The sequence below is a fragment of the Anser brachyrhynchus genome (assembly GCF_964034855.1).
Source record: "Anser brachyrhynchus genome assembly, chromosome: 14".
NCBI classification, from domain to species: domain Eukaryota; kingdom Metazoa; phylum Chordata; class Aves; order Anseriformes; family Anatidae; genus Anser; species Anser brachyrhynchus.
In genome coordinates, this window is record NC_137709.1 from 13715080 (window position 1) to 13739681 (window position 24602).

Here is a 24602-nt window from a genome sequence, read left to right on the forward strand (position 1 = left end):
AGCTTTACTCCAAGGTAGTGCTTTCATGAACCCGGCAACTTACTGCTAAAGTTAGTAGGAAGCAGATACGCCTCGATTCCTTTTGATGTTATAGCAATAACGCTAAGCTGCTTGAGTGCTCTCTTGTAGACAGCCATTAAAACAAATGTTAAGGCCTCAGTATCTAACATACTGTAGAAGAAACTCCTGTAGGTGCTGTTGATATCATGTATTGTGTTAGCTGTGCATTTGTTTTGCTGGTGTGGTATTTTGTGCAAAAATTATACTTGCATTTAATTGATGAATACCTCTATAATGAATTATTTGTGCACAGGATACTGTTGTTTCCTGGCTTGTTTTTTTGAGTACTTGAATTTTATTTGGTTAGGGTACAAGTCTTGGGCATGCTTTTCTAGTACAATTCTTAAAAAAAAGTCTGAGGGAAAATCAAAGGAAAATGCTCGTTAACCTTAGTCTGACACATTTCCTGTAGTCTGTTCTAATATCAAACTGAACTTGTCCCATGTGCTGACCAGGCCATCCCTCACCTCGGAGTCGCCCGGTGAAATAAAATCTTCTCATGGAGCATTTCCCCTCGGGGCGTGCCCTCCTCTGAACTGAGAGAATGGGGAGGCAGAAGTGATCTCGACATCTTTAATGATGAAAACTGAAACAAGGAAATAATTTAAATACACTGGGGGTGGGGGAAAGGGGAAGTGTAAACGCGTGCTCCTGCTGGTTAAGATCCCCAGCGTTAGGATATGTAATGTTGTATGAAGTGCTTAGCTGTTTGAAACCCGGAACGGTCCTGCCAAAGGCTCAGTTGAACCTGCGTGGAAGTATGTGCAGGTTGGAGGCTTGGTTCTGAATCTTATTTTTTTTAAAGTAAAATGTAACGCAGCTTTCAAAGGTGATTTAAATACCCCTCTGCAACATTTAAAATACAAACACTGAATGCAAATCTACCATTTTACTATGTACTAAGCCTGGAATTCATATTTGTTTAAACTAGTCAAGTTAAAGTGCACACTGCCTTATACAGGCTGTGTTTTTAGATCAGGTTAATGTTTTTGTTAGATTGCGTTAGTCCCCATCCTTGAAAACTGAATTCAGAAAAGAGTCTGAGCCAGCTCTTACAGTTTCAGGCAAGCTTCATCTACAGTTCCGTGAGTATTCAACTTACTTTAAAGTTTCTGCTATTCCAGTTGGCAGTGCTAGGTCTCTTTTTTCCTTCCAGTTATGATTTACTATTAGCAGGTGTACTGCTGTCTGTAGATGTCTGTAACACCTCTGTTCCTCCTGCATAAGAGAGTAAGAAAGAGTAAGTTTTCTTTCAAAATGGCTTTTTTATGTAACGTAGGATGTGCTAGTGCAGCAAGGAATATCATAATTTAGAAGTTTTGAAATTGTTGGAATTGGGGTGTCACTGTACGAAGGAAGCAAAGGTTAACCTAAAAACTGTGTATTTTGGAAAATGTAGACTGCTTTCAGTTAGCATTGAAGAGCGACTACGATGTAAATGTATTAGGATTTTCTCTATAGTCTTCTGTGTCCTCCTGAAAACAAGATATTGCATCTCACGAGTCTTATTCTGATGAATAAATTATAATGGAGTAAGGTTGTTGTTATATGCAAAGAAAGCACTTAATCTCTTCTCCACTGAATCCGTATTCCTTTTGTAGCGTTCATTTTGTTGTAGCAAACGCATACTTTGATCTTCAGGAGCAGAGCGGGACTGCATTATTGATCACGCTTCTGTGAATTCATTGCCCAATTAGAAGAACTGCGTGGTAATGGAAAATAATTTATCAGATAAATTTCTCCTCATTTGCCTTGCTTTAAGTTTCTTAATTTCTCACTTAGTGTTTTCCTCCAAATGCAAGAAGCTTACGTGCAGATCTTGAATGACAATTGGGAGGTTGTATCATTGAGCGATACTTTGTGAATGGCAATCTTTTTTCTGAATAGATTTTTCTAACGCAAGAGTGACTCAGCTATTGGTTTCCTATTTTTTGAATGATCTACTAACAATAAAGGAAAAATCAAAAGCATTTTACAAGTTAAGATGAGCTTACTACTCCGATACTTATTTTCAAGAAACTAATTTTTAACTTCCCTAGTTCTCCAAAGCACAGAAATGCGAGAGCAAGCTAAATCTCTTGTACAAGGACAACTTTCTTGACCTGAGAATGCAGCTGTTCTTGAAGCAGAACATGTGAGAGAAACTCCTTGCATTTTGGAAATGCATTGTAAGAATGGTACTCGGACAGCCTTCCAAATCAGACACTCAAGTCTGGACGTGAGATTGCATTTTGTCTGTGGAAAAGGTAGTGATGCGATGCCACCACATCCAGCTTGTATGGAGCATGTGAACACACCCATCTCTCAAGGGACATCTTGGTTTTGAAATGAAAATAAGAGTACGAAGTACTACTATTGGTCTGATACCAGTTGTTTTGTTTCAGAGTACCTCAGCAAAGATACCAAGCGTGCCAAATGTGCAGCACACTGAATGTGGTACCATGCCAAGCCAGGCTGTCGCTTGTGGAACATGCTTATTCGTGTTAACGTGCATGCCCCCACACTTTATTTCCGATCAAATATTCACAATTACAAGTATACTTTGACACTTTCCATTTTCTACGTCTTGCAAATACTCAGAGTACTTGTTCCAATATCTAGTTGTTTCAGCACTGTTCTGCTTACAGATGTTTTGAATGAATTGCGTAAGGTAACGACACCAGGTAAGAGCTAGAGGGTGTCCCAGCTAGCAAAAGGGGCCGGGGCTTGCTGAGTAGTTGGCAACTGTTCCTTGCTGAGTGTAAAATAATGCTGAAGGCCTTTGAACAGTGTTACTGCTTTATATTTTTTCTTATTGTGCTTAATGCAGATTTTTGAGAAACTAAGATCTGGGCTTGATACTAAATTTGACGTGGGAGCCTAAAGCTTTCATAAAATGTCCTGACTGTCCGTAAGTCGAGCACCGCTTGTGGGAATGCCCCTCTTTGCAGCACTAGGTCTGAGCTACCAGTGGATGCGTCACTTCCAGACACAGAACGTTTTAAGTAACAGCGGTTACCCCATGCGTTTATCAATCGTGAGGGCTAATGGAAATAAAAAAGCATCGGTTCTGTTGGTCTGGGCCTACATCAAAGTAAACCACACAGCCCATTACAAGCGTAGAGTTGCACGTGAGTTTCTGACAACTAAAAGCGTGAAGAGAATTCAGAGTGAAGGTTTAAGTTTTTTGGTTGTACCTGAGTCTGCCAGTCTGAATCTATCCATAGCTCTACGGAAATCATAGAATAGAATTGTTAAGGTTGGAAAAGACCTCCAAGAAATGCAGAACACGAGCTAAACTTCCTGAGGAGCTGCTTGGTTTTCACAAGGAAGTTGGGAAAAGCACTTCAGAATTTGGGAACTTGAGTGATTTATTAGGTATTTATGCTCAATTTTGATCGTGTAATAATCTGTGTAAGAAAGAAAACAATGGCAGGGGGAGTGAATGCATATGGTTAGCAATGCTTCTTGAGAAATGAAGTTTATTAGACAATTCATTTGTTTTTCTGTATTTCTCTTCAAAATTCAAAAATACCTCCCTTCCCCATTCTCTTTTTAACTGTCTAGAAACTTTTTCAAAAGCAAGGATATTTTAACCTTAAGAACAGAATCTCAAAATCTGTAAATGTCCCACAATACATTTTGAATCCTTAAATTATCTTATATAAATGAAAAGAATGTAATTTTGGTGGAAATGTTTGAGGTCGGAATTCTAATACTTTTATAAAAGTTCTACTAAGAAGGCCTAGTGGTGCTAATGCTTTCTGAACTATGACACCGCAGCATTTCCATCACTGGCTGTAGTGTGTTAGTTCCACCAGGAGCACAGGTGCTAGTCCATGTGCATTTCTTGAGCTAACTTGGTATAAAATGGTGAATGTTTCTGTTTGGATGTGAATTCTAATTTTAAATGCACTGAAACCAAAGGTTTCTGGACATTTTACAGTGCTTTAACAAAATGGTGCTCTGCACCTGTGCAAAGTCCCAAGTGAACAGAAACTTTATATTGTTCAGGGGCTGTTGAATTCTTTAACCTTTATCCTAAAAAGTTATTACCTACAAATTTGATGCTTTACTATTCATATAAGAAGTTCTTAGCATCTAACCTGAAAGACTTAAAAGCATATTCCTTGTTTTAACTGATAAGACTTAAAATTTTGCGTGGAATGCAAATTCAAACCTTTGCATACTTTTTTTTTTGAATTTGTGACTTAAGATTGAAACCTAAATCTTGAAATGTCGTTCCTGAGGCTGGCCTACCAAAGCGTTAAGGTATTAATTTTTTTTGAACATAAGGTATCCAGAAGGTCAGAACAGTGGTTTCTCTTTGTATTTATTGTTTCAGGATCATTTGCTCCTTGCTGCGTTGCTGGAGAGCCCCTCTTGCATCCATTTGTTGCTCCCCTCTGAGTATTGCCTTCAGAGGAGCGCAGCAGCCTTGATGTGTCACCTAAAACTCTGCAGTGAGATTTAGCTTTAAAACTTGAGGTTTGGCCTTATCTTAACCTCCATGGTTTTGTTGTCTGCCAGTGCGACTGACGCTGGTGTAAATGTACACTGAATGTTATGCCCGCCAGCCAGTGAAAATACCCATGTGTTTTGTGCACTGACATGAAATTCATTCAGTATTGCACCTTTTTTTTTAAACAAACAAACAAAAAACCCTTTCAGTAAGATATTCCATACTTCTGACCTCAGCCGCAGAGATTTGTGGAGCAGGAGTTGACTTCCTAAAGTTTGGTCTTTTTTTTTTTGGCCATTTTGTTTTTTTGTCCTGGATGAGGTAGCTATCTTTCCACTCCATTTTTGTCTGCGGTGCACTGGGGGCTGGCACCACCATCTCTAGGACCAGTACTTTGTGCAGTGAGTTTAACACACTTTTCCCAGTTTTTATTGAATTGTGCTGCAGCTCCCTGGGATCCTGATGAAAGGCAAGTGGAAAGTGAGGGTATAAGTTCAGGTCCTTGTTATTCACAAATTAGGAGTCTTAATACGCTGCTGTGGTTTTATTTATAACCAGCAGCTCATACGCAGACAGGGTCAAGAAATAACATGTCAGTGAAGCGCACAAATATTTGCACATTCCTGTTCTAGTGTGAAGTAGAATGCAATATTTAATTTGTAGGATTGTGCAATAGCATTGCTGCAGTTAAGTGTCCAGTGGTTTTTATAAATCCTTTCATTCAGGGTTTCGTAATGCCGTGGAGAGGTTTCTGTGTGGCTTAAGCTTGGCATGGAAATGGCCTCCTTGTCTAATGTGTTTTGAACTAAATTAAAAAGTTATTCTCAAGTTACCCACATTTCACTTAAGTTCTTAACATTCAGCTTGCTTAGCGAAAGTAATTCCTAAAGGCAAGCACAGTCTGATGGCCTAAACCAGCGATTTTTAGCTTGTGATTTGTGGGCTCCTGAAGTCCACTGGAGGGCTGACAGGGTACCTGGGAAGTCTGCACGTGTAGGTCGATCACACACGGTTTTGTACATCGGACTTGGAGATGTTAGGAGAGAACGTTGTTGTGAGTCGTGATCAGTGACTTTCAACGAAGTGACGTGAGCAGAATTAAAATTTTTACTGGGCCTCTGTATTTAAAAATTCAAAAACTTATTTAGGCTTTAATAAATGCACTGAGCATTGATGGTTCAGTGCTGCTGAAACGCCATCGAGATACTGTGCCAAATAGGATCAAATAATGACACAGATCAGAAAGGAAGATTTCTGTACCTGTATGCACTTTTCAGGTAGAACTGTAAGGTCTGATTAAGGTCCGACATCTTCAATATCATAATAGATTTGAACGGTACATCCCCTGTCTTTAAACATACTCTTTTTTTGACGATCTTGAAATTGAGATAGTTTCCCTAGTATCACTGGCTGACTGTCCAAAACAGGTCTGGGACCTGAATTTCAGTTGTTTGTATGAGGGCATGTCATCTTACTGCAAACTGATCATAGACCTACTGGATTAATCGGTAGCTAACTGGAAAATCATGTTTCTTTAAGCTTTAAAGAATCTTTTAATAATCTAAAACTCGCCTATTTTGATATTGAAGGAAAAGACCATACAATATAGCATTAATAATTTTATTTTTACCTGCTGGGATCATTCTTGTCTTGTTTTTGCTTTAATCTCTCCTAAGCACAGGGACGAAAGTCTTACGCTTCCTTGTGTTTTATTCATTAGATATGAAACGAAAATTTAAATAAAGGTTTTATCTCCTCAGTTGCTCTGGGTTCCCTCCTTCCCTTCCCTGCTGGCACAACAAGGGTCTCCCCAAGTCTTCACCTGGGGTATTCTGCTTCAGCTGTGACCTGTGGGATTGTCTTGTAATGATTTGGTCTTTATTACAACTAAATTGGAAGCCCATGTGAAAAATACCGAGAGCCAAATTTTGGAGCCGGGTTTGTGAGCTGCCTGATGGTAATTGAATCCTTTTCTCTAGCTTTCTCTGGTGGTTGTGCAGTTACTATTGTACCCTTAAAAGGAACTGTGAAATAATATCACTGAGCTGTAAAAGGGCTGCAGAGTCTGTCTGCAGTGAACTTCTCCAGCTTAAGCAATGAAACAACACTTCCAAACTTTTCCTCGCTTGTAGTGTCAGCAGCATGGAATTGGGTCATGAAGCCTGGTTCTTTTGGGCTTGGGTGGTGGTATGAGTGATAAACGTTTGTAGGGCATAATTTGGCTTACAGGATACGTGTAACTGATAATACCCCCATAACCCACTAAAGCAGCAGGACACTGTCTTAAGTAAGCAGAACTTGGTCTTGCAACCCAAACATAGCCAGGTGGCGTTCCTCTTCTAAAGCACACGCTTTGGTTGTGTCAGCGCCCCGATACGTGGACCGTGACCTCAGGAGTTAACGTAGGCTCTGCTGTCAGAACAAATAAGCACAAATAGTTTGGGAAAGATGAGACGGGGTGGGGTGCCAAGCCTTAATTCCCCCAAATCCCCAGGACCATGCTCTGGGGACTTGCCCCTGCCCTTAACCTGCATTGTTGGGCTTTTGGCCCCGTGCTGCCGCACCTCCCATCCTGCTATGGGGTTGTCACTGCCACCCTGCACTGAAGCCTGCAGGCTGCAAACGAGGGAAATGAGCTCGTTATCCTTGGTAGGACAGAGGGACGAGGGAAATGAGCTCGTTATCCTTGGTAGGACAGAGGGACGAGGGAAATGAGCTCGTTATCCTTGGTAGGACAGAGGGACGGCTCGCTTTCTGCAAAGGATCTTCAGTTGTTATTTTACCCTTGGCCACTAACCTCGTGCTTAATGTAGAAATGCCATAGATAAGTACCCACGTTAACGTACTAATGAGTTGCCTGCCTTGAGTGATTTGTTGTGGCATCTAACTGCTTCTTCTCTTCCTTCCTTTTTGTCACCCTGCAGTGTTCTGTGCCAAGGTCTTTGTGGCTAGGCTGCTCCAACCTGGTAGAGAGCATGTGCGCACTGAGATGCCTGCAGAGCATGCCCAGTGTCAGATGTCTCCAGGTGCCTTTCTTCTTTCTTGTTGTAAATGTTATGCGTATGCTGTTGAACATTGTTAAACTCTCAGGACTCTGTTTAATCAAATTGTTAAGTCTGCTAAATGTTTTTTGTGCATCCTTTGCTGAAACCTTCTACTTAACTGCATTGTAGGAGTGCACCTTAAGAGGGCTTTCTGTACAGTAGGTTCTCTGCGGGAGGGGGAGAGCTTTTGTGTTTTATTGCCTGTTTACTGAAGTTGTGATATAAGTAGCATAGTTGTGCATGTTGCCTGCTATGTTTTGCTTTCTTGTTTAATTTTTAAAAAAATATGCAATGAGCTTTGCCATTTCTCTTAAATTGCAATGAACTGCATAGCCTGTAATATTTTTGTGATTTAATTTAGAAAGGATAAGCTTTTTACTTTCAACCAAGTGTGATCCTGGTTACAGCCTTACATTTAGTCATTGCGCAGGCCTGAATGCAGAGTAGTTAGCCTGGAGTCGGGGAGCCTTTTGCGTTAACAGAGTAACTCAGCCTCTTCACTGCTAAGAAGGGAAGAGCAAGGGATGGGGGTCAGTCCTCACAGAAGATCACTAAATCAAGCTCTGTTGTTTTGCTGCTAGTAAACAGTTAAAGCTGGGCCTGCGTAATTTATAGATGGGGGATTTGCTTGTGTTTCTTTACAGGTGTGGGAGGGATTGAAAAAGATAAATAATGAAAAGGAGATTTTGATACCAGTGAAGTTCTCACCTCCCAGGATATTTACCTTGCAAAGTAAATGTATAGTTACTCTGTGGCACTTCCTGAAGTGTTTCTGAATGCAAAGTTTTTAGCAGAACATAATTATTATTTAATATTAGTATCTTTTCTAACACGATAGCATTACTCAGTGGTTCAGTCTTTCATGTGTACAAAACAAATGCTTAAGTTTTCATTCAGAAAGCAATTTCTTTTAAGCAAATTGAGTTTTGTTTGCAGCCAGTACATTTAAGTTCAGACACTGGATAACGTGAATGTCTTGCCTTAGAGATTAACTGTGTTTGAAAACCTCTCCTCTTGCATGCAAAATGTTCTGGCAAATTTACATTTCAAATTGAAGTTTCAGATTTTCTGTTAAAATACAACCGTTTTCTGTTTGACTGCTTTGTTTTCAATTTTGAAATACTATTTTGCAGGGAAAAAAAAAATGTCCAATATAAATGTATGGGTGGCTAATAGAACCTTATAGAAATTGGCGCTGCATCATGGGCAAATCATGGGTATCACGAGTCATGACTGTGCAAGTCACGGGGGTTTGGTGCCTGTCTTGGGAATATTTGCAAGCTAGCTCTAGTCTGAGACCTTCCTGCTCTCTTTCCCCGATCCTCAACACTCACCCTCTCGTTGGAAAAGTAAAATAAAACTTTCAGGAATGGGAATTTCTTTTTTCTTGTGGTACCTGACTTGTCCATGGCGGAAGAGCATCTCAGAGCTGTGCAGCAGGCGCTTGGAGCTGAGGTGGCCGGTGGCGCTGGGGGGCCCCGAAGCCTTTCCAGTCCTTCCCAGTTTGTCGCTTACTCCCAGCTGTGTCGAGCAGTTGGAGGGCAGCTTCAGGCGTGGGGCAGCTGTGCCGTCAGTAACGGTCTCAGAAGCGGTGCCTGTCTGCCCTGGTTTGGCGGCTGCACGGAGGCCGGTCGGCCTGCGCGGCCCTCCCCAGCCCGGGCAGGGGAGCTGGAAGGGCTCGGTAATAGTGTTCACCTGAATTAATGATAAACCTCTTTAGTATGGATGGTTTTTTTTCCTCTTAAAGCATCTGTTGGCAGGTGGGTGGTAGTTTACCACATACCACACTTCTGGAGACCTGCTACCACCCAGCAGCGGCGTCATTAAAAACCGTGGCTAACGAAGCTGTCAGGTCAGGATGTGTCCCTTGGAAAACTTTGTCAAAGGTGTGTTGTTTTCAGGAGTTGTTGGAGACCTGCCAGCTGTAATGCCAGTCGTCTTAGACAGACCAGTTAGTTTGTGCAGGCCTCCTGCTCCGTGTGCCTGGAGGAATATAACGTTCCCAGCGTGTTTTAAACTAGATTAGTAGCAGTTCGTGTGGCTGACAAATCCTAGTACTAAATTACATCCCAGCAAGTGTAAGTGCGTTGTTGAAGCTGGTGGGGTTGCTTTGAGGCTGGCCGGGTGCATGGAGAGCAGCTGTTTTGTGTGCCCGGCCCGTTCCCCTCATGCCTTCCTGCTGGCCGGGCACCGTGCCGAGAGACGGAGAGGGAAGGCAGAGAGGGTTTGGGTTTTGATTGTGTTCTGAAATAGAGGTCTTGTGTGTGTGTGTGTGGAGAAGTTTGATTTTTGTTTTGTGTGTAGAACTTCAACCTGGAGTAAGAGTTTTTGAATCTCTTAGAAGCATCTGTGAGAGATATTTTAAGAAAAAAAAAGTTCTCCTTTCAGGCGTGTGACTCAGTGATGTCCCAAGGGGAACTTGGAAGTGAAAGTGGCACCAGCTGTCTTTCCCCATTTTTTATTTTGGCACTGTGACTTGCCCTTTGTTGTTTTTTAAGCTGTGAGCCCATGTTTAGAAACAGGTAGAGCGCATATACCAGGAGGTGTGCGGTCATTCAGATCGAGCAATGCTGATGAGCAAGCTTAAGGAGGGAAATAGAGAAGCCCTTCAGTGATAGGAAGAAGTTATTTGGGTGTTGTATCAGCTGTCCGTATGTGTTGTGTGTGGAGAGCAGTTAGTGATGACCAGAACGAGGAAGGAGCCCTAGCCCGAACTCTGGAGCCTCTGCAGAATGCCTTCGGGATGCGCTGCCCAGTCTCAGCCCTTGCCAGAACATGGAGGCTCCGAGAGTGCTTGGTCTGTCCGCTACCTGGAAGAAGGCAGCAGAGGTTCGGTTTACCCCTGCGTTTTCACAGTACTGTTAGCAGTCATGAAACCCAACTGGGCTCTTCTGAAATTAAGCTGTAACATTTAAGCAGAAATCCCCTAATGCCAGCGGATTGGGTGGCAGCATTACAGTTCTTTACAATTAGTTTCATAGAATAGAATGGCTTGGGTTGGGACGGACCTTAAAGATCACCCAGTTCCAACCCCCTGCCATAGGCAGGATGCCACCCACCAGATCAGGCTGCTCAGGGCCTTGTCCAGCCTGGCCTTGAACACCTCCAGGGATGGGGCATCCATCTCCGGGCAGCCTGTTCCAGGGCCTCACTGCCCTCTGAGGGAGGAATTTCCTCCTGACCTCTCATCTAAATCTTCCCTCTCTTTGTTTAAAACCATTCCTCTTTGTCCTGTCAATACCTGACAGAACAAAAGGTTGATCTCCACCTTTTTTATAAGCCCCTTTTAAGTTTTGAAAGCCACTGTGAGGTCTCTCTGAAGCCTGCTCTTCTCCAGGCTGAACAGCCCCAGCTCTCTCCTCCTTTCTTCCCAGCAGAGCTGCTCCAGCCTCTGATCACCTTCGTGGCCTCCTCTGGACCTGCTCAGACAGCCCCACGTCCTTGTGCTGGGGGCCCCAAAGAAAGAGCCCCCAGGATGCGGTCGTATTTTGTATTTTCTGCTTTTCTCATGCAGTGAAATACCTGCTTTGTTTCTACAGTTTTCTGGACACATTTTTCCCCTCTGTTTTCTGTTAGCTGTTAGTGAATGGAGAGAGAGACATAATTAAATAAAAAATAATACCTATTGTGGTATTGAAGTTTGCTCTCATTCTTACTTTCATCATAATGAATATTGTTTGGAAATAGTCCTTGACACTTACTGTCACTTGTTAACTGTTGTATTAAAAAGAGTATATTAAATGCCAGTTAATAATGGTTGAAATTACTATAGATTCAGAGGGCTTGTTTTTAACTACTTAATTATCTTTAATATTGTTTTTGTGCCAGGAGCTTAGCGTTATGAACACACTTGGATTCAAATAGCTGCTGTTTTCATCCTTTCTTTGATATGGATTTGACTGCACGATTAAAGCATCCCGCTCTCTCATTTAGGTGTTGGTAACTTGTATTTAGAGAAACTGGTTCTGTTACCAGTTGTGTAATGCAACCCTGAGCATCCATCGCCTCCTGTAGCTTCATCCTCATGAAGCTTTGCAGTGGCCTTGAAAATGCTTTGCCATGCTAATGTGGGAAGCAGCTCCAGCAGCGCTGTCACGCAGAGAGGCGCCCGGTGTTCCGAGCTCTGCAAGTAAACATCCCCAGCCTAAACTGAAGACTAATCATAAGGCAAGAGAAGATAAGTACTCAAATGGCTCTCTTTGAATTGTTGCATAACGTAGGATGTGATGAAATCAGGCTTGGGGAATAAATTATTAGATAGATGTAACGAAATTTATCTAGTAACCAAATACTGCTCAAGCAACTGCTTTCTCCTTCTGTTTGGTTACACCTCTTTTGTTGCTTTTTTGAAGTGACCGTAGTATATCTCTTCTAAAAGTGGGCTCAGATTTCTCCTGCTTCTCTTATTTACTCACAACCCCCAATGTGTTTTTTCTACACCTTTTCATTTATTGTTCATAAATCGTTCAGCCTTCAGCATGCAGTGTCCTGCTCTTCCCGTTTTGTTACAGAATCACAGAATCGTCTAGGTAGGAAGAGACCTCCAAGATCACCTGGTCCAACCTCTGACCTACCACTACCAAGTCCTCCACTAAACCATATCACTAAGCTCTACATCTAATGTCTTTTAAAGACCTCCAGGGATGTTCCCGCGAGGTGTACGTAGGTGGAAGCATTAAGAGAGCACACCTCGCTACAGGAGTGATGGACTTCCAGAGCTCACCGCGTGCTCCCAGGGCCTGTGAGAGCCTTCTGTGCTGTGCCTGCCCCTTCTGGCCCTTTGCGCAGCGCCGTGCCCGGCTGTGATGTTCCCATTCTCTGCATTTTCCTTCTCCCATCGTGTGTCCTGACGGTGGGCAAGCAGTAGGAAGGTGACATTGACTGAGTTCTTGCCAGTGTTGTCCCTGCTTATAGATTAAGACGGGAGCGTATTGATTTACTCTCCATAACTGGAAGCTGTCCTCACAAAAACATGGTCTTAAAAGCCTTTTGAAGTGGCCAATTCATAATTTATTACTGTTTAGAATTTGCAAGTGGAACTGTGGAGCATTAGGTTTTAACATTTATTTCGCAGTAGTATTCCCTGCAAAGGAAATGATTTTTTTAGCAGTAAGGCATCTCAGTGCCATCGCAGCTGAGCTAGGGCACAAAGAAAGTTTAATTTATTGATCGGATGCAATTCAGCATTAGCTTGCTGAAGCTTCTGCTTGTTACTCTTTACTAATTCTGAATTTCTGTTGGTTGATGTTTCTATTCAGATAAGGCAGAAGTACAAAAATGGAAAGTATAACTGGAAGAAATTGTATTTGAAAAATAATACTGATTTATTGTTGTGAAAACTTCAGCATCTTTTTTATAGCTGTACTGATTTTTTTCAAAGTACAAATTCAGATACAGACATGAAGCCGTATTCCTAAAATCATGCCGAGCGCAGTAGATGTGTTCTACTAAAACCTTTTCCTACAGTGCATGAAATCACAAATTGGAAGTGATTAATAGCCTGTCAGTGCGGAGTCTGCATCCTTCTGAAAATGTTATTCTTCTACACAGCTGTTAAAGGGAGTTGGAGTAGCCAGACAACTGCTTTCCTTCGTCTGTTAGGTTCGAAATCATTTACAAATACTTCTTTGACATGTCTTCTGGTATTTTGCCTCAAAACAGTGGGACTGTTAGCATTCCCTTTTGGAAGCAGTCCAACAGGTCCATTAAAAAAGAGATGCGTATTGAATTCCTTTTTTTTAAAGGACCAGAGCGTTCTCTCCAATATCTGGGATACTCGTGCCTGTCCCTCTGCGTTAAGCAGACTTCTTCCTGAGACAGAAAGCTGTAAAACGAAGTGTTGCGTTTGTAGAAGCGATGGCAGATATCGGCACGGTATGCCTTCTTGTGCAGGGAGGTGGCCTGAGTTGCCAAGTCTGTAGGTCTGGTGTAAAAGCATTCGCTTTTCTCCCCGTTACTCAGCAGCGGTAGTATTAGAAGCAGAGGTGGTGTTGTGATTGAAGCTGGGGGCTCTAAATGTTGGTATCAGTCTGATTGTCTTCAGCAGTTTCTCATGTTGTCTTTTTTTTTTTTTTTTTCCAGTTCTTAGTATCTGTTACAGACCCCGGGGGCTGGTCTCGGTTTGGTGTTAGCCGCATGTGCTGCGACTGCGAGGTTTTGGCAGAGGGCGGCGTTGCCTTGTGCCCCGCTGCGCCGTGCCCTGGTGTGGCCGGGCTGTTCTGGTATGGGGCCCCCAAAAGTGGGCCTGGGGCTCCAGGTGTGGTCTCACCAACGGGATAAGTCTGTGTAAAAGGCAGAGATCGGGGGGGCTCAAGGAGAGGTTTATTATCTGAAGGGAAGCGTTGGGATAAGCACTTCTCATTCCTTGTGCATCTGAGTGCTCCAGTTTTCCGACTACTTACTGAGGAAGCCTGCTTTTCCGCAGGGGCTCGGAGAGACCTTCTCTTTATTGGGTCAACTCTTAGTGTGTGTTTTTAAGCAGAAGAGTGGTTACTTGCCAGATTACCGTAAGCATTATCTGATGACCTGGTGTGGAGCTACGAACCAGAGCTCGTCCTCTGCGGCCTCCCTGAGGGAGGCACAGCATTTCCTGGTGTCGCAAGGCTGGCGTACGGACCAGGGATCTGTAAGCTGGGGTCCCACATCTCCCCCGCCTTGAAATGTCCCTGCCACATGCAGCTTCAGAAGCATTTTCATGGCATAGCAGGCACCTAGCGTGACACTGGGGCTCAGCCACTTGTGGCTGAGCTCGGCCGAGGGGGTCCTGTTGTGCTCACCCCGCTTGGCAGCGGCGGTGCCTGCAGGCGGGACATGTGGGGCACGTTGGGCTCTCGGAGCTCTGCCGCCTGCGCAGCCTCCAGCTCCCTTGTTTGCTTTCTTCCAAATACATGAGGGCTTTTTTTTATTGTTTCCAGCCCTTTTTAGAGCGCACTAAGGATCATACTCTTCATCTGTGAGCTTCAGGCTTGCTTGAACAGCAGAGCGAGTCCTTCAGGAGCCTGTGTTGCTTTCTAAACAGCTTTTGGAGTTACTTTACCTATGGCTCTTTAATTGGTGGACAGTTCTCTCATCTTTGGTTTCTTTTCAGGAGCTGTCAGTGTTCCAAAATTAGTCATCTTAATCCATAATTTTTATGGTAGAAAACTGATGGAGATCAAAAGCAAGCGGTAGTTCTTCGACTCCCTGTTGTGCTCTCAGTAAGCTGCAGTCTGCTGCAGAAGAGACCTGTAAATGTAGGGAAAATCATGTGAGCTTAGAGATCTAGTCCTTATTTACTTGCTAACGTACCTTTTGCTAGTGTTTCTCCGTTGTACTGTTTGGAGATCCCTATCTTTTCAGACTGGGAAGGATGTGTCGCTAAGGAGGCAAGCACATTTCTCAGCCATGGATTCATGCGTCAACACGAGATGCTAGACCTTGCTTCAGCAAATCCCAAGCCACAGCTTATCTCTGCAACAGATAAGCATCATTTCTAGCATAAATTTATGTTCCGCAGAAAAGCTAACACAGTCACAGTAAGCCTGATACACTTCACAAGGAGTGGGCCTGAGCTGTTATTCCTGATACCTCGTACGTTGCATCTGCAGGAGGACTGCATCTTGGAGCGGAGGGATGGAGTTAGCCCCACCTTCGTGTGCAGGCTTTCTCAGTCTCCTTTGGAAAGGACGTGGGTGTTTTTGCTGTCTGCCCCTGTTATGGTGCAAAGAAATTTGCTAAGTAAACTGCCTTGCTCTTCAACCTGCCTTCTAATAATGCCATGCTTAAGCTGGGAGGGAGCAAAATCTTTCTTAAGAAGGGGAAGAGGAAATGCAAGGCAGTCAGTTCCAGGTATCTTTGATGCAGTCCTCTTCCTTGGAGATATTTGCTCTATCGCACTTGAAAGAATTTTCAAGGAAACGGGGCAAAAAATGCAAATATTTCTTGCTAAGGTGGCAATTAAATTCATGCAGGAACTTCACACAACACTGGCAGACTTCTTGTCAGGCGTCACAGGCAGGAGGATCAGATCCCTTGCTCGTGGAGAGCTGAGCAGCAGGCTTGATACAGTATTAGTCATGATTTTACAGGTATAAGTAGTACTAGTCTTGATGAGACTGGTCGTTGTAAGGACGTTCATTCATTCTTTCAGTGTTAGCAGGCAGGACAGCACCAGGATTTTCTTGGTCTCCTTCATTTTTGTCTGACAAGTTGGTTTGGAGGTCTTCAAGGCTTGGTGCAAGAGAGTTTTCGCATGCGTGGTGTGGGTTTTATGATTCTTTGAATTGGTGATAGCATCTAAATAAATCAAAGGAGGTGTCAAAGTCAAGGATTTGATGGCTGCCTACAAACCCCATAACAGGGCTGAGCAAATCTTACAAATACCCAGCTGGCAGGTACGGAAGATGTGGTGTAGCAGTGAAAGAAGGAACTAAAACCAAAACCTTTTACTGCTTTGCATAATATTTCTGTGGCAGAATAGTCGTCTTTGCAAGCCTCCACTATGAAAAGGCACAACTTTGTGGCCCAGAATGATCTCTTGCTGCTTTGGACAAGGTGGTTTTAACAAAAACTTCAGAAGTTTTTGTTGACGCTCTTGCCCTAGAGAAATATTGGTGGTTTTAATCCCACTTTTTCACTAACCTTGTAAGTACTGAACTCTGTTTGATGGCATTGGGCTGCCGCTTAGAGACTTTCACCTGTTGAAGCTGAACACTTTCCTTTTGAATTCTTAAATGCTTTTAACGTTCTTCAAGTTGACCCATACTTTATGATACAATTATTAAGCCAAAATCTGTCTTAATAATTTAGCCAGGAATGGTCTGAACTACACTTACTGAATAAACCTGGTTTTTTGGCATCTCTTCCACTCGTTTTTTTTAATAAACTTCAAAATATTTACTGTAAAGTATATGGATGCAAACATCCTTTGTGTCTGTGGACACTCCGGCTGTTCTACTAGAGACTTGCAATTGAAAAATTCTTGTCAAGAAACCTGCTTGTTGTAACTGATAAATGGTGAATATCACGGCACCAAATGTACTAGGGGCCAGCATTCAAAGAGGACTTTAAATTTAACATAGGATATATGAAAAGATCTAAGTATTAAAAAAAAAACAACCACAAAACAACTAACGAATGACAGAGGGCTTTAAAATTCTCTCCTTATATGATATTCCGTAGCTCGTTGTTAAATGTCCTGTTTGAAAAATCACTTGAACAAGGGTTCAGTGAAGGTATCTTTAGAATAGTGCACGCGATTGCAGAATTTGAATGCACGCAGGGACTTGCTTTGGAAAATCACAGCACTTCTGTCTGTTAAACTTTTGAAGATATTTGAACTAGAGGATTTATTCAAGACATAATATCAAAAAACATTTACTATAATCTTACAGTAATCCAAGTACAGTTCTGGACACCTAGGCTCAGTTTGTTAGAGCAAATGTGGTCTGAAAGTCTTGAGCATATATACAAGTGTGTGCTTGGAGAGAAACAGTGAGGACTGGGCCAAACGCCTTCAAATTCAGTGTCTAAATAGTAAAAATGCAGGATGCCTGGTGCTCATAAGTGCCTGTAGAGAAACTTCACATTAACCTGAAGTATCTATTAAATTCTCCATAAGCCGTGTTAACCTCAAAGTTATCCTTCAGTGCAGCGAGCTGGAAGCAAAAGCCCTTTCAGATTCCAGACCGGGAGGTGAAATCCATAGCTGGCACTTTGGATGGTGCTCTCTTTTTGCTCAGAAGTAAAAGAAGCATCGAGCAGTTTTCCTACAGAAGTGACATCGAACCCAAATGTCTTCAGCAAGTGAGGAGATGATTGCTGGCCCGCCGCAGCGGTCACAGCTTTGCCTCCCAGGCTTCGTTGCACAACGTGTTGGTTTCGGCTGCGACGCTGCCGCTTCGGTCTGCTGCCCGTTGCAACAGCTCACCTCGCAGTTACGGCGGTGCGCAGGGTGTGCTGTAACGTGAAGTGAATCACTGATGTGATGGATTAAAAATAATCCTCCCAAAAGGGGAACCTGAGACATTGGGCAACTCTTCTCCCTGTTCTCAAATCCTTTTCTGTAGAGTCTTAGTGATAGGCTTTTTCTCTTAATGAACTGTAACTTGCAGTTGCAGGGAGAAGTGGTGCTGGCCTTCAGAGGTCAGGAGCGTTACACATCCATTATGTAAATCATGTGAAACCTAAATTAGGCAATTGCACATTCCTTTTAATACCTAGATAAAATCATCACTTGAATGTAGGGTGTCTGGCTAACCCCAGGCAAGGCTGAGTGGATACTTGCAAAAAAAAAAATAATTTGAGTATTCTTTTTTTAATCTCCTTTATTACTTGAAGGCTTTTTTCTTTAGCTGAAGTTAGTCTGCGGCCTGTTCTTAATAGAAGGTTTTCTCAAGGCTTTTGGTTGCTTGTATTACAAGTGATTACAGAAACACATTAAAATGGGGAATAAGCAAAAAATTGTGTTTCAGATGCTTAGTGATTAGGATTTCATGGATTGATTACTGCTTCATTAGTTGCCAAATCTGAAATTCACTGCCATACATCTTTGGAGGAAGAAAACAGACTTTTTATTGAATATTTAATTCTGGTGGCTTCTTTTTCTATAGTTTTTTTGTGTGCAAATTTGTTTCCTCCCACCCTTCTATTGGGAAAAGACAACTATCTGAGGGTACCGAGGATGTGTATTCTGTGATTTTATTGTTTCAGGCTCCTCAGCGTTTTTCAGTAAACTAACTTCTACAAAAAAAAAAAAATTGAAACCTCTTCAAAATATGGTTGAAGTTCTTCTAATGACACTGCATTTGGTGCTGTGGACTTGTAGCGGTTTGGAGTTGCTTATTTTTAAATTGCTCTTCAGCTCCGTGTGCTTCAGCATGCAGCGTGTGTCACTCAGCCGGTTTCTGTGAGCTGGAAGCGGGTGTCCATGGCTCGTCTGCCTCCTTCCAGCTTGTTTTCAGTGAGGGCTGACGGGTTGCAGAGAACTTCTCCGGACCTTAGGGAAGTAAAAGGTTATGAGCACCAACCAGTGCCTGTGTTCAGTGGTGGTGGGCATGGAAGAAGAATGGATCGGGTTTTAAGAATGACTTACTGATCTGCATCTGTTTAACCAGCTAAGTTCTTTCTGATGGCCCTTAATGTCCAGTTCTTGGTACCGCAGCTTAGGCACCTTCGTGCTGGGAGTCGTCTTCGTCTGCTGTCTGGCGCGGTGAGGTAACTAAATTTGGACAGAGCTGCTTTCGCATGGAACCAGCAGCAGAAATCTGAGCCTAAATTCCCTCTGGGAATCTAGGAATAACCCTAGAAGTATTTTAACTTTGCACCGAGCAGCCAAGTTACAAGTATATTTAATCTTAACAGAGGCTAATTTATTTTCGATGAATCTGAAGCCATCTAATGATGCCCCGATTACCAGCTTCATCTGAAATGTGCTCCCGAGATGCTCCTCATCCTACCATTAATCTGAAAAAACTTTGCATCGGGGTAGTTGTGTTAGGGGATGGTGTGGTGTGTGCTCTGCCGTGTTCACCCCCGAGTGCTTTGTGGAGCAGGGTGGCTGGGGCTTGGCCTCCCCTGCCCCGGGATGTCCACGTGGTGCTGATGCGCTCTCAGACCTGGTTTGTAGGGGCTGCGGGCTGGCCCCGAGTTCCGTACTTAGCTTGTGGTGCTCCTGGGGAAGCGGTGTGCTGCGGGGATGGAGTCAGCTGCTGCCTGAGTGCCCAGCGCAGCCCTTCCCAGGCTCTGGTGGGCTCGTTCGAGCAGGCTCCTAAAGGGCGTGTTCCCCTTCTACAGGTTGTGCCATGGGAGTAGATGAGTGGATCGTGGGGGGTTTCTTTGCCTCTGCTCTGGAAGGGAGAAAAGGCACGATGGGCTGAAGCCAGTGTTTTCTTGTTGAGTTTCCATTTGTGGTGGTTTTGTTGTTGTTTTTTATAGGAAATAACAGCTTTACATAGGGCATAAAAGCTAGGGGACTCTTCTGCAAGTATTGAGATGGTTTCTCAGACAGTAAATACTACTTACTGTTTGATTATACAAAAAAAGTAAGTTTGACTTATCTAATCCTCCTAAATGCCTAACAAACCACAATTATTTTGGTTCAGTTGGGTAGATGCAAGTGGTCTGAATAAACGCGTAGTGTGGGACTAGTGCCCGTGCTGCAGTGGAAGCTCAGAAAGCATGTTGCATTTCTTCGGGAGTTTGAGCAAGTTCCTTTAGAGATGACGCGAGGCGAAGTTTCCCTCGAGTCCTAATCGTGTGGAAGGAAAACTGACTTGGTGCTGCAGTAGGATTCGAAGTGCAGCGGGCTCTAGTTCTGGAGCTTAGTGGTGGTCTGTGGGGAAAAATGAATCGGATGAGCCACGAGCAATATTGTTAGGGCAAAACGAGTCGTAGTGTTCCAGATGGGAGCTTGAGATGACTTCAAAAAGAAAAAGGAGGGGAAAGAAAGAGAAATCAGTGTCTTGCCCCTAGCATGTGTACCTTTGTACAGCTAGTTAGTCATAGCCGTATTTCTAATGTTTCTGAAGTGAACGTTTCACCGTTAAAATGAGTATGCGCAGTTGGAATTAATTTCTTTTGGAGTACTCACAGTCCAGAGCTGCATAGGTTAATCCAGCAATCGTTGGGACTTGAGTAGTAGGAATGGCAGCAATGCCGATGATAAGCCCAGACTGCTCTGAGGCACTATTCAGGCACTGCGGTCTCTGCCCAGGGCAGCGGCGTGGCTCGCTGATGTGCCGCACGCACGCAGTGCCTGCCAAAGGGCCGTCCGGTCACGGGCATGGACCCCGACAGCTGAAACACATGTGGCGCTTGAATCTGAACGTCTGATTAAACCCAAACCTCAGCCAGGCTGACAGTCCAGCTGGTTAGAAAATAAAGCTCATATCCAACCAAGGAGTGAGCGCGATGGGCACACGGTGAGGTGAAGCTGCCGAGGTGAGGGGAACACGTGGAAGGCACCACGCTGCCTGCCCTCGTGCCTCACTGCCAGCAGCTGGCTTCATCGCTGCCTCGGCCCTGCAGCTCCCAGCTGGAGCTAGGTGAGCCTCAGCGTAGCCCCCAAGCGTTGCCTGTCTGGGTTTCAAACCATTTTCTGTTTTTTTAGTACACTGATTCTGTGTGAAACTGCTCCATCCTGCTCTGAAGGCAGGTGCAGAGGAAGCGATCGACATTTGTACTCGGTGAGGGCTCAACACCTTTGCCCGCAGAGAAGGGCTCGCACGCCATATGAGTTTTGCCGCCTTGGTGGCCGGGCACTCAGCGTGGTGAGGGCTGCCTGATCCCATTGCTAAATTACCCCGTTTCCTGCTCCTTGTCCCCGTAAGTCCAGCATGTTGGGGCGGGATGGGTACGGGCAGGTTTTGGTCACTGACTCCTGACACCCAGAATGAAGAGCGTAGGGTGCGTTAGGAACGGTTGCGCAAGGAGTGGTTCGGACACAGCCCCGCGGTACCTGCTGAGGTAAGCCCTCCCCTAAGAAGTACAAAGCTGTTTCAGATTTAAATAAAAGCTGGGGATGGACAACTTAAATTGTCTGCCAGATCAAAAGCATCCTCCCTGTCTAATTTTAGAATTTCCACCTGCTGCTGCAAACCCTGCGTGTCTCTCGGGAGTGCAGTAATTATGGTTTTTCTTGTAACATCCATTCCCTGAGTGAAAATGCGCGCACGCTGGAAAACAGCTGGTAATTTGAACAAGAGGAGCAGTTTTCTTCTTGTTACAGCCTAAACTGACTGCTAATTCAATCAGTAAACCACGTTTTTATATTAATCTTTATGAAAACCTGTATTACACTCTTCCTGAAGTCTTAAAAGGCAGCGGAGCGGTTTGCCTTTACAGTTCTTCAGCGGTTGTGCCTTGCGGGTTGGGGTGCGAGTTGCCAAATGAACGGCTCTGTGGGACAGCTCCAGACCCCACTGCCTGCCCATGGAAAGGACACGGCGTCCCCAGGAGTTTGGGGATCGCCCCAGAGCCCTTGTTTAGTGTTTTGTGGGGTTGGATCCGAATAGTTATCCTGAACTTCTGCTCGTTTCAGTGGAATTTAGTTTTAAAAACAAGTGACGTAGCTTAGTCCTCGGTGGACACAGCCCACGTTGATTTCTGAAATTAACTTCATGTTAGGCCAGAGGTGCTAAATATTAAGAGTTATGTATTTTCTGACGATGAGCAGATAAATTTTGTAGAGAGGGAAGGCAAAAAGGCTGATGTTTTAGAAATGGTTAAGTAGTGGTGCCAGTCATCAGAGCATTCATGATCAAATGGGATAACCTGTTTGACAAATGTAGTGTTTAATACCCGTTTCTCTCCTTTCAAGCCTGCAAAATAACTGTTCTAGAACATTTAAATGAATAACAACTTGAGATTTTCTGAGCAGAGACAGGAGCAGGTGATTGCTGGGCACTGGGGGCTCTTCCAGACCAGGGCAGTACTTCCAAAAACTGAGGTCCCTGTGAGGTGTGAACGTGGCTATGTAAAAGCATCAGGTATCTGTTAAAAATGTTGTTCCTGCAACCTGTGGTCAAGCTAGCGTTTGTTTTTAGATGGTTATCCAGTTTGTGTTTAAAGTATCTCTGGTACCGAAATCTTCCTGCACGCTTCCTGGTGGTTGGTCAGAGGCTAAGTAAAAGTGGCGCTTTATTTTCAGTCCGAGGGTTTTCTGCTAATTTTGCCTTCAGCTGTTAGATCTTGGTAGACTCTCTTAGTATTTCAAGTATATTTTTGGTTGGACTTCTAGCAATAACTACACTAAAATAAACCTGGCAACTGGGAGACCAGCTAGCTAGGTAAGAACTGAAGGGTATTGAGCTCGATTTCTGCGGGTACCCAATGCTTACATAAACAGTTTAATTTAAGCTGAAACAAGCAATTGTTAATGCAGATGCCGAATATAGATATGGCCATGATCAGCTGAGTTAACTTTTAATTCAGTCAAAACCCTTCAAGTTGAACTCCATGAATCTTAGAGCTTTGTCTTTGAAGTGCTTTATAGTGATGGTGGCCAGTGGATTAAGACTTTTCTCTACAATCAGATACTTTCAGAAACTTTATTTGGGAAATTATTTGGACAAGGGCTCCATTTTCTACTTTTTTTCTTAAGGGACTATTTTCATAAAGGTATGGCTTTATTATCTCACTAAATTAAAAGTAATGTATTTATATTTATATCCTGTTACAGACTTAGCAGAGAAACGTGGTACGGAACCGCTCCTCGAGGTTAAACCTGTAGCTGGGGTACGTTGGTGCTGGTGCTCTCTCCTCTTTGAACCTAGCATCTTCGTTGCCCCAATCTGAGTAACTGCCCTAACATTTTCTGCTTACTTTGTGGATACAGGAATCTTTTTTCATCCTTTCTCCCTATGTAGCCCATGGCTATGTTTGCAGGGAATTTTTTGAGGTTGTGAGTCCTTGCAGTTGTTAGGATAAGCACGTTTTTTCCATGGCCACCGATTTCTGACCTGCAATTTGGAGCCACCATAGCATTTGTGCATTCCTCTGCAGAAGAGTATCTGCAGATTTGCAGGGATGTGATAAGAAAGAGATTTTGTCCTTGATACTGGTTCGCATTTTGTGTGGTTTAGATTAGCGGTTCCCCGGCTTCGTTTAGTGTTTGTGCTACAGGATGTTTTACTGAGAGTCTCTTAGTAGTTAAAAGAAGAAAAAATGTTCCTATCCCTGATCAAGTATCAAGATGTTGTTAATAACCGCTGTTTAACAGGTTCCTGGATTAGGAAATAGTGACCATGACTTCCCAAGAAGGGACTTGCGTGCATTTAAAGCACTTTAGACCGTTTGGGGATTTCTGGCTATATTAAAAGCAAGAAGCCACAAGAGGCACATACTCATCGCGTTCAGATGGTAAAGATGGTTCCCTGGTTTTCTGCCTAATCCCCTCCCCGGCGTGGTCCAGTTGTCACATCGGACGGTGGATTCCTCTCCTCCTCTGGGAGATGTGTAATTAGTACCTTCGGCAGCACAGCCCTGCTGCTGGCAGAGCTGGTTTCAGCAGGCAGCCTGAGCCTACAGACGCCAGCTGAACCTTCTGTGCTTCCAGATATCCAAGTATGTACCTCTTACGTTTCTTCAGCTTCTGTAAAGGCAACTGTAGGCATGATTTGCTAAAGGAAATCAGAGCCCGTTTAGCTGGAGCTGTTTTGATCAGCTTTGTTCATCTTGTGATTTTAACTGCTGGTTCCTGATTATCTTTTCCAGTGAGTGGTAACTTGGTAAAAAATGAGATTTTTAAAGACTTAGCTTAGATTTGAGCTCAGATTATAAATACTGGTGTAACCTGGGGGGTGGGGAAAGAAACCTCTTGCAGTCTTTCTATCACTTTCCATTTCCTTATGGCTGAAAACATAACACTTGAAGGTGGCTTTTCCTTTTTCGGTGTAGCCCAGCTGCTGTCTTGTTTGTCCAAAGCTGCGAGTCCATCCTTCGGTAGGCAAGATTTTCTTGCTGAAGAGTCTTAGCAGTGTTATCTGCCTTGCTAGGTACTACTCCGGCTAATTGTGTCTTGTCCCAGTTCCCAGGATTACTGCCATCACTTCTGTAATTGCTCTGTCGATACTAGAACTAAAACTGGGTTAAAGAACAAAGCTGCGCCGTGCTGCTGCTGTTCGGAGTCAGTTAGGTGTCTGAAGGCACTCCCATCTCCAGGAGCGTGGTGCGAACCCAAGCTCCAGCTGCCTGTAGCTAACACAAGTCTGGCAGATATCTGGGCGGGCAGCGCAGGCCGGTTAGATTTCTGCAGGAGAACACGCAAGATGCGGCTTTTTTCCTGTATTTCATGAGTGAGAGCTCCTTGCAGGCTGGGTGCCGTTCGTCTACAGCACACCTTCGGTGCTTGTGCACCTAGCGTCTTGCAGCCGTACGTCTGCGGAACTGGCAGCCTGGAAAGGCAACAGGGTTTGAGTTGCTGACAGATATCTCAGGATCTCAACTGACACTGATTTAGGAAGTTTTATAATAGATGATTGTTTTTATTTTGGAAGCTTGGTGGAATCAGTCCTCCTGAGGAAACGAGCTTGGTGTTAACTGCTGCTCCTCGGTCCCTCTTTCTCCCCACGTAACTTGTG

General features: G+C 43.8%; 1 protein-coding gene across 4 annotated transcripts in view; it reads left to right on the forward strand.

Annotated features, from left to right (window-relative positions):
* The window catches only part of FBXW11 (F-box and WD repeat domain containing 11), a 75366-nt gene that overhangs the window by 8995 nt on the left and 41769 nt on the right, over positions 1-24602 (forward strand). For 2 of the 4 annotated variants that reach the window (XM_080555869.1, XM_080555868.1), the window contains one exon: positions 7426-7527. The exons of the other annotated variants lie outside the window; for them this stretch is intronic. In XM_080555869.1, coding sequence (XP_080411995.1) covers positions 7477-7527 — 51 coding nt within the window. In that variant the 5' untranslated portion in view covers positions 7426-7476. The remainder of the gene's footprint in view (positions 1-7425; positions 7528-24602) is intronic. 4 annotated transcript variants of the gene reach the window in all.